At 44.1% G+C, this 18,545-nt stretch overlaps 1 protein-coding gene across 7 annotated transcripts in view; it reads left to right on the top strand.

The window, feature by feature from the left end:
- MRTFB (myocardin related transcription factor B) overlaps window positions 1-11,610 on the top strand; it is a 289,724-nt gene extending 278,114 nt beyond the window's left edge. For all 7 annotated transcript variants that reach the window (XM_066382581.1, XM_066382582.1, XM_066382580.1 and 4 more), the window contains 2 exons: window positions 3,801-3,861; window positions 6,051-11,610. In XM_066382581.1, coding sequence (XP_066238678.1) covers window positions 3,801-3,861; window positions 6,051-6,586 — 597 coding nt within the window. In that variant the 3' untranslated portion in view covers window positions 6,587-11,610. The remainder of the gene's footprint in view (window positions 1-3,800; window positions 3,862-6,050) is intronic.
- Window positions 11,611-18,545: the final 6,935 nt, after the last annotated feature.

The following is an 18,545-nucleotide window of genomic DNA, read 5'->3' as shown; positions in this document are numbered from 1 at the left end:
TAACACCGTGTGTATAGCAGAGCAGCCCATGGCCATGCCAGTCGAGATGTGGACGGTACAGAGGAAAGTTCAGTGTGTTCTGTGGCTAACTAAATTCGAATCCGTGACCAAAGTGCAACGTGAATATCGGCGTGTTTATAACAAAGCGCCACCACATAGAAATAACATTACTCGGTGGGATAAGCAGTTGAAGGAAACCGGCAGTTTGGTGGAGAAACCCCGTTCTGGTAGGCCATTAGTCAGTGACGAGTCTGTAGAGGCTATACGGGATAGCTACCTAAGGAGCCCTAAAAAATCTGTGCGTGAGCCCACATCAAACTGCACTGAATAGGTATGAAACTGGGAGAGTTTTCCTTTTATTTGGTGCAGATTTCACATTTCTATTGTCTTTTGTTGCTTTCCTGTGACCGGTCAAAAGTGTACCATGACTTTACAGACACACTGTATTTGCCAGTGATACATCCGATAGGGACTGATGTCCTAAATCCAGGGTGGGGCAAAAGTAGGTTTCCAGTTGTGAGTACACAAAACAATTTATTCTTTTATTATTATTATTGTATTATTTTCCATATGAACAACTGGAAATCTACTTTTGCCCTACCCTGTATATAAGGACCTCATACAACTTCTCACGCACACAAAAAATGTCTGATTAAAAAATGGACAGAGGACATACAAATGGCTAACATGAAAAGATGCTCCAAATAACTAATCACTGGGGAAATACAAATGAAAACCACAAGGTGATATCACCTCACACCTGTCAGAATGGTTATCAATATATCAACAAACAAGTGCTGGTGAGGAGGTGGAGAAAAGGGAACCCTCGTGCACTGTGGGTGGGATTGGTGCAGCCACCATGGAAAACAGTATGGAAGTTCCTCAAAAAATTAAAAAGAGAACTAGGACCCAGCAATTCCACTTCCGGGTATTTACCCAAAGAAATCCAAACACTAATTTGAAAAGACATATGCAACCCTATGTTCACTGGTGCATTATTTACAGCAACCAAGATACAGAAGCAACCCAAGTCATCAATGGATAAAGATAATGTGGTACATAGACATAATGGAGTATTACTCAGCCATAAGAAAGAATGAAATCTTACCTTTTGTGACAGCATGGATGTATTATGCTAAGTGAAGTAAGCCAGAGAGAGAAGGACACATATTGTGTGATTTTACTTTTATGTAGAATCTAAACAAAATAAACTCGGAACAAATTAATGGTTTTTAGATGGGAAAATCAAAAATTTTTAAAGGATAGGAGAGGAAAAACAGAAAATAGGATAATTAGAAAAAATACAATGGCGAGTGTAAACTTAACCATATCAATGATTACACAAGACAGACCAGTAAACAATATAATTGTAGAGATTATCAGAATGAGATAAAATAAAAACAGCCAAGTATATGCTGTTGGTAGTTTTAAGATATAACTGCCAATTTTTTTATATTTCTTCCGAGGTTGAACTTAGTGACTGGCTTCTAATGACCAGAACTGGCCAGAGTGATGGTGTGCGACTTCTGACACAGTGGTAAAGGCACGCCCCTCCTGCCTTGCTCTCTCGGACTGCTGGCTGTGAGGAGAGCCAGCTGTCATACCACATGGACAGCGCAGCAGCTGTTGCGGAGGCCATGTGGACAGGAATTGATGCGCCCCCATCCCCCGACAAGCAGCACCAGCTTACCAGTCATGTAGTGAGCCACTTTATAAGGACAGACCCAGCCAGCCTGGAGGGGGCTGGAACCTGGCCAGCATCTTGCCTACAACCTCATGAAAGACCCCAAACCAGAACTACCCATCCTAACTCTTCCTAAATTCCTAACTCACAGACACTGAGATCATAACTATTCAGTGTCTTAAGCCACTAAGTGTTTTGGAAAATTTGTAATAGAGCAATAGATAACTAAGGTGTGCATCCACAAAAAGCATACTTTAAATCCAAAGACACAGGTTGAGAGTAAATGGTTGGAAAAAGATATACCATAAAAATAGTAAGCATAAGAAGTCTGGAGTAGGCAAAGGGTTTGAACAGACATCACCAAAGATTGTATGTATGGCAAACAAGCACATGAAAAGATGCCCAGCATCGAGTCATTAAGCAGAGGCACGTGAACTCCACAGCTTTAGCCCTTTGAGTAGTGAGTATTTTTCATGCTCGCTGACCCCCAGGAGTGAGTTGTTTTTTTCCCAAAAAATGAAATTAGTTCTAGTTACAGTTTTATTAACTTAAAATCGTGTTTGTTTGATAACCAATTTATGGAAACAAGAAGAACATACATTTGCCTTTTTTTCTGATTTGAGTTTTCATTTATTTATACTTAAAACTTCAGACAACTATAATAAAAGAAAGAATAAAGAGAAGATTTTCACTTTTTTTTTTCTGAAGATAGAAGCGGGGAGGCAGTCAGACAGACTCTGGCATGCCCACCAGGAGATGATGCTCTGCCCATCTGGGGTGTTGCTCCCTTGTGGCCAGAGCCATTCTAGCACCGGGAGGCAGAGGCCATGGAGCCATCCTCAGTGCTCGGGCCAACTTTGCTCCAATGGAGCCTTGGCTGCGGGAGGGGAAGAGAGAGACAGAGAGGAAGGAGAGGGGGAGGGGTGGAGAAGCAGATGGGCGCTTCTCCTGTGTGCCCCGGCCGGGAATCGAACCTGGGATATCCACATGCCTGGCCAGCGCTCTACTGCTGAGCCAACCAGCCAGAGCCACATTTGCCTTTTTTTAATGTTGCCATCGTACAGGTATGATCGTACTCTGGATGGTCAGGAGACTCGAAGATGTACATGAACGTTCATACTACTCAAAGTGTTAGATGTCTAAAATTAAAATGACTGTACCAAATGTTGAAGAGAGTGTGGGGCCACTGGAAGCCTCATATGTTGCTGGTAGAAGTGTAAACTGGTGCAATTGCTTTGGAAAACAGCCATTTCTTTAAAAATTAAACATACCTACTACCCTGCCAGTCATTCCACTCCTTGGTGTTTATCCAAGAGAAAAGAAAGCATAAGTCTATACAAAAACTTGTACACAAATGTTCAAGCAGCTTTATATGTAATAGCCAAAATCTGGAAAAAAACCACACAAACTTCTGATTCTTACAAAGAAACTTCTCAGCAATAAAAAGGAATGAACTAGTCATTCCTAAGGTGTAATCTACAACATGGATAAACCTCAAAATCATGCGGAGTGGAAAGAAGCCACCTCCCCACCATCAGAAAAAGTACATATTTTATGAGTCCACTTATGTAAGACTCTAGAAAATGTAAACTAATCTTTCATGAAATGAATCGGTGTTGCCTGGGAATGATACTGTCGCACAGGCGTGTGAGGAAACCGGCAGCAGTGGAACATTCATTAGCTTGATTTTGCCGATTATTCTGTGGGTGTATACATGTCAAATCTTACCAAATTGTATACTTCAGATAAATAACTGCAATTTACTGTATGTCAGGTTACTGTCATAAAGCTGAAAAAATATAGCATGGTCACTTTTATACATACCTTATACTTTTACCAAAGTGCAAGTGAATTAAGACATTTTTAAAAGAAAGTATGAGAAGCCTCTCAAAATGCAGTCAGTGCACAAGTCAGCAGAGCTGGGGATGAGCCCATTCTTGCTCTGTCAGCTAACCAGCTCTAACACTTTGGATAAATGATTTCACTCCTCAGGAGACCTCAGTGCTTTCAAAATTATCAAATGACTGATTAAAACTACATGTTCTGTAAGGTCCCTTGGTGCTCCCAGTTCCAGCTTTGTATGAAAGAAAATAATTTATATTCTCCTCGGTTGTAGGTCTCCAGTGCACACAGTCAGCAGATGGACGACCTCTTTGATATCCTCATTAAGAGTGGAGGTAGGTCAAACGTCACACCAGACCCCTAAGCCCTTATCACAGGTTTATGGAAGTTTTCCACTAAAGCTCACACTCTTCTCATTCTAACTGGTTGCTGTTTTAAAATCTGTTATATTTAGGTCATTAAAACAACTTATAAATGGAGGAAAAGCCATTGTTCAGGTTAAAATATTAGAAAAAGACAAACCGTCTCAAAATAGCAAAGTAAAACCAGATTTAAATTCCACATTGAAAACTTCAAAACTGGTTCCATCTGTTGTGTGTTATTGCAACGGGATAAAAATATCCCCATTCCTGAGTTAATTTTGTAACCACCAAGTCACCTCTCTTGGGGTCTAGTAACTTTATTAATATTCAAAAGCAATTCTAAAATACTTTCTACATACAGTTGAAAAATCTTAAGTTTTACAATGGCTCATCTTAAAAAGAGAAAAGGAACATAAACCACACACACAAAATCAAGGCAATCTCAGTCTCAGCTTATGTAGCCTTAAAAATAAGTATAGGCCCTGGCTGGTTGGCTCAGTGGTAGAGCATCAGCCCAGTGTGTGAAAGTCCCAGGTTCGATTCCCGACTAGGGCACCCAGGAGAAGCAACCATTTGCTTCTTCACCCCTCCCCCTCTCCTTTCTCTCTTTCTCTTCCCCTCCTGCAGCCAAGGCTCCATTAGAGCAAAGTTGGCCCAGGCGCTGGGCACAGCTCCGTGGCCTCTGCCTCAGGCGCTAGAGCGACGCCCCAGAGGGGCAGAGCATCACCCCCTGGTGGGCATGCTGGGTGGATCCCGGTCGGGCGCATGCGGGAGTCTGTCTGACTGCCTCCCTGTTTCCAACTTCAGAAAAATACAAAAAAAAGAAAAAAAGAAAGCTAGAGAAAGCCTGACCAGGCGGTGGCGCAGTGGATAGAGCATTGGCCTGGGACACAGAAGACCCAGGTTTGAAACCCTGAGGTTGCCAGCTTGAGCACGGGCTCACCAGCTTAAGCTCGGGGTCGCTGGCTTGAACATGGGATCATAGACATGACCCCATGGTCGTTGGCTTGAGCCCAAAGGTCACTGGCTTAAGCAAAGGGTCACTAGCTCAGCTTGATCTCCCCACTCCCGTCAAGGCACATATGAGAAGCAATCAGTGAACTAAGGTGCCACAACAAGTTGATGATTCTCCCCTCTCTCCCTTCTGTCTCTCTGTCTCTCTAAAAAAAATAAAATTTTAAAAATAAAAATAAAATTTCTAGAGATGACTTCCAGTTGATGAAAAGTAACAAACTGTCCTTAAAACACCCACAGTTCACACAATTGACAGTTGACCTAGAGGAATCAAATCTTCAGTGTTCTCGCACCTGTCTATCCTGTTGGCGTTGCAGTCACTGAGTTGTAAGAGCTGTTATAAGTCATTTGTTTAGTGTATCTGCAGATACATAAAACCAAATCAGATACTCATAACAGTGAAAAAGATACTTCTTAAAATATATGTAGCTAAGTGAACACTGGTATCTATAGCAGATGGTCCATTAATCTGTTGTTTGATGTAGTGAGGAATAATACATAAATAGTGCTTCTTAGGACATTACCAAATTCTCAAGATTTTATATAAACTCAAAAAACAAGATAAAAAAGTGAGAAAAATAGGATGATCCACATGATGTTAAATAAGGTTAAAAGAGTCATGTGTTTGCTTTAATTCCAAAATGACATAAGACGGCATTATATCTTTTCAGAACTTTATATAGAATGTATATGGCTAAACTGGGCACAGAGTTCAACTACAATGATAAAAAAATATATATATAATTAGCTCTTCGATGATATTGAGGATGTCCATGCCCACATTCGCTTCAGGGAGGGGTGCTGCTGGGAGCAGATGCGTGGCACAGAGTAAGGAGGGCCCCGGCTCAAGTCCAGAGTGACTGAGAACAGGACCCAGCGATCAGCGAAGCTAGAACCATCCATTCCTACCTGCTGGGACAGAATTGCTAGTAATGCTTACTCTTACTAAAATGAATTGAAAATCTTTTAAACTGTTATACATGTTTATTTAAATGATCCATCATTCTAAGAGTTATCAAAAACCAATAGCATTCTCTTATCTCTAAGACTGTATTAAGTCATCTCAAAATAGCAAAATAAGTGTCTTTCTAATTAATAAAAGCTTTAAATAGTAAATCTTTACTTACTAATTATGTTCTTTTGCACAGAGATTTCCCTTCCTATAAAGGAAGAACCTTCTCCTATTTCCAAAATGAGACCAGTGACAGCTAGCATCACTACAATGCCGGTCAACACAGTGGTGTCCCGGCCACCACCCCAAGTGCAAATGGCACCACCCATATCCTTAGAACCTATGAGCAGTTTATCTGCCAGCTTAGAGAACCAACTAGAAGCTTTCTTGGATGGAACTTTACCTTCAGCCAATGAAATTACTCCACTCCAAAGCAGCAGTGAGGACAGAGAGCCCTTCTCTCTGATCGAAGATCTCCAGAATGATCTGCTGAGCCACTCAGGCGTGCTGGACCATTCTCACTCACCCATGGAAACGTCCGAGGCCCAGTTTGCTGCCAGTACTCCCTGTCTGTCACTTGACCTCTCTGACTCAAACTTGGACAACATGGAGTGGTTAGACATCACCATGCCCAACACGTCATCGGGGCTCACTCCGCTCAGCGCCACTGCTCCGAGTATGTTCTCTGCTGACTTTCTAGATCCACAAGACCTGCCGTTGCCCTGGGACTAATGTCACAGGTTTCTCCTCTCAGTTCATGAGGTTTAAGACCATGAAGATGATTCTAAAAGGTCAGTTTTTAGAGACAGATCATAGTTGCATTGTTGCAATGAAAATACGTGGTCACGGAAAGAATGGATAGGTGGTTACAGCCTGGAAACCCAAGTTTGAGAACATTTCATTGCATCCAGCAGTGAATGTCTGCAGTTGAATATAGCACAGGGCCTTATGAAAAATCACTAGTCAAAGAAGACTCATCTATTCCTCCAGACTTCAGTAAAGAATGAAAAGTACCTTCAGATGAAAACATAATGACGCAGGATAATGACGTGAGGATTCTCTGGTGGTCCACGACATTTACACCTCTGAGGTCACTTTCAGGCCCTAAACTAAAAGACTGCCGGAAGGGAGGTGAGAGGCCACCGCACGTGCATTTCTAAGCGGCCTGCGCCCGGCCTGAGGGCAGGAGGCCAGCGGGGCCAGGCAGCCAGCGCACCAGCCAGGCCCGCGGCAGCTCCCGGCTGGACTCTTCTGCTTCCATTCAGAAACCAATGTAATTTTCTGTGTGTTGTAGTTCCTTTTGTGATTTTTGGGATCTTATTTTAGATTTCCAAATTTACATTTAAGTGAAAGTTCTTTTACTAGACAAGACGATGTCTACAAAATACTTTTTCATCAGCCACCCCCCTGTAAAAAGTCCAGGTCTATTGATAACACTGAAAATTCTGGTAGCAACCCTCTGGGTTGATGAGATTTAATGTATACATTAGACACTCATATGTGCACTCTATGTTGGGATTTGTACAGCCTGCATTGGGGTAAGGAATTGGCCCTACTGTTAATCACTCGAATATTTCTAGATACCTGAGCCACGTGTATTTCCGTGTTTTAAGAACTTTCAGGTAACCAGACCCATCTCAAAGAACCAAGAAAAGGCTTTAGTGTGAAATGCCTTTCTGAGCCAGTGAGTTGCAAAGCGAAGGCAAGGGAGACTGTTCGCAGGACATTCCCAGCACGGGTCCAGGCTAGACTGCCGCCAGCGTGCCCGGCTCTGGCCGCCCCTTCTCTGTCGCTTACCCGGGTCATCGCTTGCGGGCGTGGCACTAGATGGCGCGCCTGAGCTCTCACTGTATATCAAGCTGAAGATTGAAAAACTGGAGATTTCATTAGCTTTTTTATAGAGACAAAAAGTTATCACATTTTTGAGTAGTTTCTTAAGAAGTTTCTAAAATGCCAACTATCACAAGATTTCCAAAATGATTTCAAACTAGTCATTTAAATATATGACATAATGTATATAACTGAAAAAATAATGAAATCTACCAAAAAGTGTGGAGGTTTTTATTAAATAACATTATCTATTATTCGTGCTCTCCACCTCACCTGTGTAAGCCCAGGGTCAGGTAGCTTCCTCTGGGTCATTCTGCGGTGATTGTTCCCACAGTGACAATGTAGAGGCAACCTGATCCATTATTTGGAAAGAATTTGTGAATCACTTCTGGGTTTGTGTTTTCCCAAAGAGCTGATCTTATTTTACATTTTTATTTCAGTTTGTAAATTTTACTACATGTAAGAAAAATCCATTTTTCCAGAATTCAGTCGCCCAGAACACTGGAGCCCTCTGTTAACTGGCACTTCCCGCCCTGAAAGTGCTTCTGAATGGTTCAAGGCTCAGTGGGGTCTGTGATGAGTAGTTTCATTGTTTAGAAAACGGTGACCCAACGCAGGGAATCCAGAACGCGGCCAGCTGACCACGCCCAGCAGGGGAATGCTACCGTCTTGGGCGTGATGTGCATCTTGGGGACATTGCCTTTCAGAAGGGCTGTCTCTGGGGGCAGGGCTGTGAGCTTAGAAAGGCACTTTCTTAGGGCAGGTCTTAGCGATGGGTTTGTCTGGAGCTTATCTGGTCCATACTTGGATTTAAGCATCATATTTATCAGAGTTAAATGGCTATTAGCTCCAAACAGCAGTGGGACTGTGGGAGGCAGCTGAACAGGTAGTGTTGTTGACTCCTATTGAGTCCCTTTTATTCCATCTTTCCAAGCTGTGTACACAATGGTCTCCCAGCCCTCAGGTCCCTTATTGCTTTTTGAAAATAGGGTTTGAAACACGTGACAGGAAGGCTGCTCTCCAGAAACACACACTGTGGTGCAAAGAACGCCATCTCGTTAGCCTGCTCTCTTCTGACTACGCTGCTCGTGCCCGCTTTACACACGTGTTCGGACCTTTACGTACCAGCATTTCCTTTAAATGGCAGGAGTCTCTGGTTACTAAGTCTACCAGCCACCCCCTCGCCCCTTTCCGCGGGGCCATTCCCCCCGTCTGAGCAGCAGGCGGGCACCTGTGCTGCTCCCCAGGGTCCCAGCTGTGTGTTCCGGGTCAGAGTGGGGACAGACTGTGTGCCGCGGGGCACGTGACCAAAGATGAGTCTGTAATCAAGGCTCCTCTAAGTGTGTTTAGAGAGAAATACAACAGGAAAGGTGTGTGTTTACTGAAGAGGAGTATTGTTATTGTTGGAGGTGAGTTCACGGCCATTAAAGTCAGAACAGCCGCTCGGGTTTTCAGGATGCACGTGTGGAGTCTGGAGGGGGCACTGCTGCACGTTGTCTTGTAGAACGTTCTATTGCCAAGAAAACAACTCCTGGAAACGTTATCTCACATCTAGTCTTATATCCCTAAATATTCCAGAAACAGTAGAATCAAGCTTACCTTTCTAGTGTAAATAGGTATCAGGCCGTGTCTTTGGGGTGGATGCACAGAAAGTTATACCAAAGCTTCCACAGCCTTTGGAAGTGCGGGGGTATGTGGTCATCTTGTACATTTCAGCAAAGCATGTACCAGGAAACCTTAGGGACAGTGCTAGTGGTTCACAGTCTAGTGTTTTTCCTGAAATGTGCAATCTACTGTATAGTATTTGCCACGTATTTGTACATAGATGTATTCTGAATTCGTGGAATTTCTCGTTCAGATACTATTTGTGTTTGTTTTATATGAATATTTTTATAACACTAAAGAGATCTTATTTAAATTTCCTTTTTAAAAACTGCACAGTTCTGTGGCCCATGCCACTGACACTTTCAGAAGTGCAGCTTAAGAACCATGGCAAAAGCAGTCTGGTGTCTCCTCCACACTGCCGCCTGTGGTGGGCCGTCACAGCAACAGCGCCACCGAACTGTGCCGTCGGCAGACACTGGGCGGTGTCGGCAGCGTGCTCTGTCCACTTGGTCACCAGAGCCGACTCCGGCTTTCTCTCCCCTCAGTCCCAGACCATTCCAGGCCACACAGCTTTCCTCGACCCTTTCCAAATTCCCAGGCTGAAGCCAGCCTCAACAGCTGACAAAACAGCTGTCCCCACCAGTGACAGGACAGGCCCTCTGCTGACCACCCACACAGGAGGCCCTAGGGAAGCGGTCAAGCACGCCGGCAGCGTTCCCAGGGCCACCTGGCCAAGCCTCACCCAAGCCGCTATCAGCCGGTGGGGGGGTGGGGGGGGCAGCTCCAGAGCAGCACAGGTCCCTGAACCACGACCACAACCAACCCTCTGTTCTGCCGTCCGGCACGACCAACGTGCCACAGGTGACAGCAGAATACCAAACACTGCCCACTGCCCTGGAGGCCACAGAATTAGCACAGATTATCAAAAAACACTAACTGGAAGGTGAGGTTTACCGAGGAACACGGCTTCCGGGAGCGCAGGTGTGTATTTGGAGAGCATCCTACCTGCATTTCAGCTAATCGTTTAAGTGGCTTCAGTCAAAACTGGAAAATAATTCAGATGTAATAATTCTTTTTCAAATTTTAGGTATCTTGCTCAACGATCTTCCCAGCTACACTTCTCTGTGGGAAGTGACCCTGTCCGCATGGCACTAGGTTTTCCCGTTTCCCCCCTTTCAGTGTTTGAGGAAATGCATCATTGCAAAGGGTTTCTTCCAGAAATCTTTGACATGAGGCCTGTAATTCAAAAGCTGCACATGTTTACAAAAGCGCTCCAACCCTCCACACAAACACATTGCTCTGTGAATCATTACGGAAAAACGTTACCGGTTTTTGACAACAGGATGGCAATCTCAGATCTACAAGGTGCTGTCTGGAATCAGAGAAAATGTATCATTGGCGATATCAACACAGCTGTCGTGTTTAACAGAGCTTTGTGCCAACTACTAAGACAAAGCTTTAACCAAATTCATAGAATCACCGAGACTTGTAACAATTACCTCTCTACATTATGCTGTAAGAAATCTCGCTGATTGGTAGGAAGAAGCGTTTAGGAAAGGGTTTAGTATCTACCAAAAGGACTTCACCTCAAGTAACCAATAGTAATGCAAACTTGCTCTAAAGGAACCAAAGGCATTGCCAAGTATTTGCCAAAAGGAGGCACTTTTTATTTAAAGTGTGAGACTAGTGAGATCTCAAAAATCAGTCCCAAAAAGGTATTATCCATTTAAGGTTATCATTTTCACAAAGGTGTAGATATTTCTCTTGTTTTCATGTAAAATAGTATAGATTTGTTTTTGTTGGCTTAGGAATAGTACGTATTTAGTAGTAATACAAAGTTTTTTCCTTTTTACGTACAAACTAGTTTTCTTTCCTTGCTTGCAATAGAAATGCAACATGATAGATGTTTCTCTTATTTTCATTGTCACAATACGTCTTAGCATCTCATTTTATGAAAAAAAAAAAAGGAGAAAGATACCAATCTACAGAGCCCTGCTTATCAAAGCACTCATTTAAGAAACAAAAAATTATGGCAATCGGGGGTCCATTCATGTATTGCCTTTATGTTGTTTTTTAAAAGAGAAACCATGATGCCTTTGTATTTGCTGTTTGCACCCCTGCAGTCAATTCCACATCAAGTTTGAATGCCATGCGTTTTGCACATGTACTGTACATAGGTAATGCATACTGTATTTTTATATGTGTACGCATTTATCATCAGATCTTTTGTACATAGTGGCAGTATTGTAGCGGATCGGAAAATGTTTGATATCTCAGCAATTTTGCATTTTTGTGTCTCAAATAAAAAACGTTTTGATGTACTGATTGTTGCTCTGCAGAGACAAGATCGCCCTGTGGACCGGAAGAGCCACTGCAGACCTGCAGGGTGGGGGTTTTGGGAGGAGTCCCTGCCTTTAGAACACATGTCACAGCTAGTCACCACACTAAACAGGTGGACTCAAGGTGGGTTTTGTAGATCACACATCAAGTGAGCCCCCTCCTCCAGGACCGGGGACATAGAACAGAAACAGGTACTTACTGAACTTGAACATGACAAAATTTACACCGAAATAATGTTCCTTCTTCCGATGATAAGGAAAGACCAAGCGGAAGACGTGGTTAATCCATAGTTCCCCCTCAGGGTTGACAAATACATGCTCGGAGAGGACTGACTCACCCTTTGATTGTAATAAGTGCAACTCCAATAAAATTCCTGAAAAACCACCATAATCCTTCAATTTAGCCGAGTTTCAAAAGCACCTGTGAGGTGTTTTTACAGAGTATTATTTTGGTAAGATGGCATTTAATTTTCAACTCAAAAGCCCATAAGTGAAATCGTTTTGAGAATACTATTATATATATTTTCCTCCATGCTTTGATGAAATAACATAACTTTCATATCAATATCTGATTAGGAAAATGGGTGTTGTATCGACCATAGGAAGAGAGAAAGGAAAGATCACTGATTACCTAAATACAACAAAATGTTCATTATCCGTGACATTTAGAGGCCAAGAGAACAGCCTCAACAGACCAGTAGGGAAATGATGCTTCAAGGAGCTAAACCATTTGTAACATCCTCTGTCACCAGCCAAGATCCTGCCCTTGGGGATAGAAAATGTGGACATTACCCCTAGGGGAGAAAAGGATGTCAGAGGGAGCTCGGGAAGGGACTGAGCTGGAAGAGACGGCACTAGGACGTGGAGGGAACTTCCAAGCAGAGAAAGCGGCCTGGGTGAGGTCAAAGTTAAGGACACTTAGGTGCAGGTGAGGCCCCCTGTTCCAGGCCGGGGGCCAGATGCTGGCACGCAGCTTCGGCAGGACAATCCAGGCAAGAAGTGCTGAGACAGTCTGGGTAAGAGAAGCGGGCGTTTAAGGGTCCCAGTCCTTGGAAGACTTGGGAGCGTCTGTAGATAATTGTTTCCATTAATGCAGGGCCTTCGAAAGCTTTTCAGATCTTGAACACAGTCATCCGTTAGCATCTGAATAACCCTCTACAGCAGTGTGCTCTAGAACTGAGGTAAATACCGAAGCCATTGTAAATGCAGGACATCCACACACTTAGTGATAACTGACATGAATGACAGCTGGGCCACTTACACTAAAAGGCAAGACCAACTTTAGGGTACATGTGAACTAAATGTCACCAAGTTTCTTATGTCACATATCCTGAAGATTTCCTAAGTCACCTAGTGACCGTTCCTTCACACACACACACACACACACACACACACACACACAGCTTATCTTCCATTTCTGATGGATATTAACTCTCAGGCAGAAACTTCATCCCGATATCCTGGCTCTCTTCTGCTGACTTCATGACAAGTTATTAAAACTAAAGCCACATTGTATCATTAGACATAAAACAAGGACATTCATCAACTTTTTGAATTCCTCCTCCCTTGGCCACAACTGCGTGACGTCATCCCGGAGGGAACCATGCACGGCCCCGGGGATGGTGACTCCTGTGTACTCCTGCTGTGCTCCGCAGACAGGAAACTCACGCCTCCAGATGTTGGCACTGTCCTGTCCAAAGCTGAAGTTTTTGATTGATGGTAAGGAGGGGTTTTTTATTTATCCAGATTGATACCTAAGAATTTAAAGTGTTTCCCATCAGAGACTCAAATATAAGCCTCTGAGCGCTTGTTGGGTTTCCTCACCACAGCCAGGTGGAGTCCAGGTCTGATCAGGCAGAGGGCTGACGAAGCTGTCTGCACAGGAATTCGCTAGACAGAGTGAGCTACAGTGGTGTCAGTACAAGACTTCTTGAAGCACTAAGAAAGGTCTGTAAAGCTAATTAAATAAGTACCCTTATTTTCTTTAAATTGTTTATTAACCTGGAACGTTGACCAGGATGTCCCATTCACTAGAGCTACAGAAGCTACACTAGGAAGACCAAATAAAGGTCTTCTCCCCATGTTCCTGGCACACAGTAGCAAGGAAATGGAATGGCATTGAGACAGAAGGATACAGAAGCAGCGGATTTACTAAGTGCTGCTAGATGACAGGCCCCATGCCAAACACTTTATATGCATAACCTCACTTAGCTGTAAGGCTATGAACTAGGAAGTCTTATTAATACCCCGTTTCACAGACGTGGCAACTAAAGACAGAAGGGGAAATGACTTGCTTGACAATTACAAAGGAGGAAGAACGTGAATTTGAGACCAAGCTCAGAACCCTGACCATTTCAGTACACTCAGTACATACAAGTTTTCCTCTTTGTTCAAATACATTACAAATTCAACAAATTGGCTGGCTTAATTCATGTCAGTCATGAAGTTCATCCCAACTCGATGCCTCTCCAGTCTCTTCAATCTCACATGTTTTAAAAAGTAACTACACAGATGATTAAGAGCATCCACATTACTGCATGACTGGTGGTGGTGCAGTGGATAGAGCGTCAACCTGGAATGCTGAGGTCCCTGGTTCAAAACCCCAAGGTCACCGGCTTGAGTATGGGTTTGTTGGCTTGAGCATGGGATCACTGACATAACCCCAGGGTTGCTGGTTTGAGACCAAAGGTCGCTGGCTTGAAGCCCAAGGTCACTGACTAGCTTGAGCATGGGGTCACTGGCTCAGCTTGAGCCCCTCCACTCCCCCCCCATCAAGGCACATATGAGATGCACTCAGTGAACAACTAAAGTAAAGGAACTACAGGTTATGCTTCTAATCTCTCTTCTCCTGTCTCACCCTTCCTGTCTCTCCCCCCTCCCTCCCCCAAAAGAGAGCGTCCATATCACAGCTTGTACAAGCTTAACTCCAACCAGAACCTGGGTAACAAGTCTAGGGCACCTTAAATGAACCCCAGTGACCGGCCATACACAATGACTCATTATGGAACATTGCCTGTCTAGGCTGGGACTTCTGTAGCCACCTGAGCACACCCCAAACCCCAAGAGTCACAGTCATAGAACAATTTTAAAATGTCTAGCAAAATTGAAGATACAAATTCTGTAGCAGTTCAACATTTTTGGTATATATATATATCCTTGAGACAGACACACATACACACAGCCAGTCACTTGCAAGAATTAGCACTGAAGCACTGATAAAGCAGACACTGGACACTACCCATCTGCCTTTTATTTGTCTTTCATTTGAAGGTTTAAACAGCAAGTGACATAAATGAATTAAATCTAATAAGACAGTGTAAAAGAAACTTGCAATAAAATGCTGAGGGGAAGAAAAGTATAGCATAAAGCCTACATAATTCAAGTAACATTTTAAAACATTAATGCTGTGGCCTGACCAGGCGGTGGCACAGTGGATAGAGCGTTGGACTGGGACGCGGAGGGCCCAGGTTCAAGACCTCGAAGTCGCCAGCTTGAGCAAGGGCTCATCTGGTTTGAGCAAGGCTCACCAGATTGGACCCAAGGTCACTGGCTCAAGCAAGGGGTTACTCACTCTGCTGATGGCCCACCATAAAGGCACATATGAGAAAGCAATCAATGAACAACTAAGGTGTCGCAACAATAAAACATTAATGCTGCGTATTTTTCTATACACAAAGATTATAAAGTATAATAATACGGGTAGTAACAATTCATGTCAATATCAAGATTCACAATGCTTCTGGAAAGAAATTAGATTGTGGAAGGTGTAAAGTACGCTTCAATTAACACTGAATCTAGAAGTCTAGCCAACTAGAAAAAATATTAACATTTATTTATGGACAGTTAAGTTCTTTATTCTTGCCCATTCTTTTCTGTGAGTTTGGAATATTTCATGTAAAAAGAAAAATTAAAATTTTTTTTTTTTAATTTTCTGAAGCTGGAAACGGGGAGACAGCCAGACAGACTCCCGCATGCGCCCAACCAGGATCCACCCGGCATGCCCACCAGGGGGCAATGCTCTGCCCATCCGGGGAGTTGCTCTGTTGCGACCAGAGCCACTCTAGCACCTGAGGCAGAAGCCAAGGAGCCATCCCCAGCACCCAGGCCATCTTTTTGCTCCAATGGAGCCTCAGCTGCGGGAGGGGAAGAGAGAGACAGAGAGGAAGGAGGGGGGGTGGAGAAGCAGATGGGCGCTTCTCCTGTGTGCCCTGGCCAGGAATTGAACCCGGGACTCCTGCATGCCAGGCCGACGCTCTACCACTAAGCCAACTGGCCAGGGCAAGAAAAATTAATTTTAAAGTAAAAAGGTCCCTGGCCGGTTGGCTCAGCAGTAGAACATTGGCCCAGCATGTGGAAGTCCCAGGTTCAATTCCCAGTCAGAGCACACAGGAGAAGTGACCATCTGCTTCTCCACCCCTTTCCCTCCCGTTTCTCTCTCTCTCTCTCTCTCTCTCTCTCTCTCTCTCTCTCTGTGTGTGTGTCTCTTCCTACTCCTCCTCCTCCTCTTCCCATAGCCATGGCTTGAATGGTTTGAGCAAGGGGCCCCAGGCGCTGAGGATGGCTCCATGGCCTCAACTCAAGTACTAAAATAGCTTGGTTGCTGAGCAACAGAACAGTGGCTCCAGATGGGCAGAGCATCACCCCATAGAGGGCTTGCCAGGTGGATCCTGGTCAGGGTGCATGCAGGAGTCTGTCTCTCTGCCTCTCCACTTCTCACTTAATTTAAAAAAAAGAAAAAAGAAAAAAAGAAGGAAAGAAATGTAAAAACAGCCCTGTCTGGGTAGCTTAGCTGATTAGAGCATTGTCTCAACATGTCAAGGTTTCGGGTTTAATCCTCAGGGCACATACAAGAGTTAATCAAGGAATGCATAAATAAGTGGAACAACAAATTGATGTTTCTCTCTCTCTCTTTCTTCTCCATCCCTTCTTCTCTATAAACTCAATAAAAACGGTTTTTTTTTTAAGTAAAAAGAATTACAAGGGAATCTATTAACAACTACATGCCAATAAACTAGTTAACAAAGATAAAACAGGAGAATTCCTAGAAAGACACAAACTACCAAAAGTTGACTCAAGAAGAAATAGAATTTTGACTAGATTTATAACAAGTAAAGAAATTGAATTAGTAATTTCAAAAACTACCAAGAAAGGAGAGCCCAGTCCCAATTAGCTTCACTGGTAAATTCTACCAAACATTTAAAAAATATATATATTTTTTTTACAAACTCTGAAAAAATACAAAAGGAAAGAATACTTCCCAACTCACTCAACTAGACCAGTATTATCCTGATATAACACCACACAAAGACATCACAAGGGAAAAAATACTCATATTCCTAATGAATATACATACAAACACCCTAAACAAAATTCTATCAAACTAAGTCCAGCAACATATAGAAAGTATTACACAACATGACGGAGTGGAGTTTATCCCAAGCAAAGTTGATCTAACATCTGAAAATCAATTAATGTAATACACTATATTAACAGAATAAGGTACAAAAGCTACAAATAGACAAAAGATAAAGGAGTCCAAGTATACTGTAACACCAATAAAAAAATCATCAAACCATAGAGGAAGATAGGAACAAAAGAACTACAAAACTTTCAGAAAACAATGAACGAAACAGCAACAATATATCCTTACTTATCAATAATTCCTTTAAGTTTAAATCAATTAAATTCTCCAAGTCAAAAGACACACGCAGTAGCTGAATGGATTAAAAAACAAGATCCAGGCCCTGGCCGGTTGGCTCAGTGGTAGAGCGTGGGCCTGGCGGGCGGGAGTCCCAGGTTCGATTCTCAGCCAGGGCACACAGGAGAAGCTCCCATCTGCTTCTCCACCCCTCCCCCTCTCCTTCCTCTCTGTCTCTCTCTTCGCCTCCCGCAGCCGAGGCTCCACTGGAGCAAAGTTTGCCCGGGCGCTGAGGATGGCTCTGTGGCCTCTGCCTCAGGCGCTACAATGGCTCTGATTGTGGCAGAGCAACACCCCAAGATGAGCAGAGCATCGCCCCCTGGTGGGCATGCCGGGTGGATCTTGGTCGGGCGCATGCGGGAGTCTGTCGGACTGCCTCCCTGTTTCCAGCTTCAGAAAATACAAAAAAAAAAAAAGTAAAAAGAATTACAAGGGAAATCCATTAACAGCTACATGCCAATAAATTAGTTAACAACAGTTCCAGTGCTGGGAAGAGAAGTCCCCATAACTTCTGGCAGAAAACCAGCAGGGATGGAGGCTGAGGGAGAGGAGGGCTGCTGGAGTCCCAGGCAGCTCCTCTTAAAGGGCCCACACACAGACGTACTTCATTCACTTGCTCACTCACTCACTCTGAGTCCCGGTGCCGAGCAGCAGCTCAAAGGGCACCAGGGCCACACCGAATTGTCTGGCTTTGAGGCAAGGGCTGGCGGGGCAGCTTTATTCCAGAGAGACATGCTGGCAGAGGCCTTTGTTCCTCCGCTGAGCCCTGCCCCCGCAGGGGCAGGCAGGAGACATGTCTGAGGCTCCATCAAGCTGGCTCCCATTATTCATCCCACCCTGGTGATTCCCTGAGACCCTGCCCACCTAACTTTTCTGGTCCACTGAGGCTGTTTCCAGCAGCCTTCCCATACAAACCTCCTGTGTTGGCTCATGCTATAGACTGAGCCTAAAATCTCTCAAACAAACAGCATCTGGCACTGGTGTGCCCCGTACCTTTTGCTAAGTAGCCCCAGGCCTGGCACTAGCAGGAACCAACCCTGGTTTGCAGCTTGGCCTCTCCTGGGCACCTCCAAGCCCAGCACAAGTAACAGCCATCTGCAGATCACTCAGTACCTCACTCTGGGTGCCCCAGGGCAGGGCACAGGCAGACCTTGGCCTGCACCTCCCAGGAGGCCCCAGAGCCAGCACACCAGGCAGACAGCTTCAGACCACGTAGTAG

Source organism: Saccopteryx leptura, chromosome 4 (assembly GCF_036850995.1).
Source record: "Saccopteryx leptura isolate mSacLep1 chromosome 4, mSacLep1_pri_phased_curated, whole genome shotgun sequence".
Taxonomy (NCBI): Eukaryota; Metazoa; Chordata; class Mammalia; order Chiroptera; family Emballonuridae; genus Saccopteryx; species Saccopteryx leptura.
This window is presented reverse-complemented; position numbering and strand designations above follow the sequence as displayed.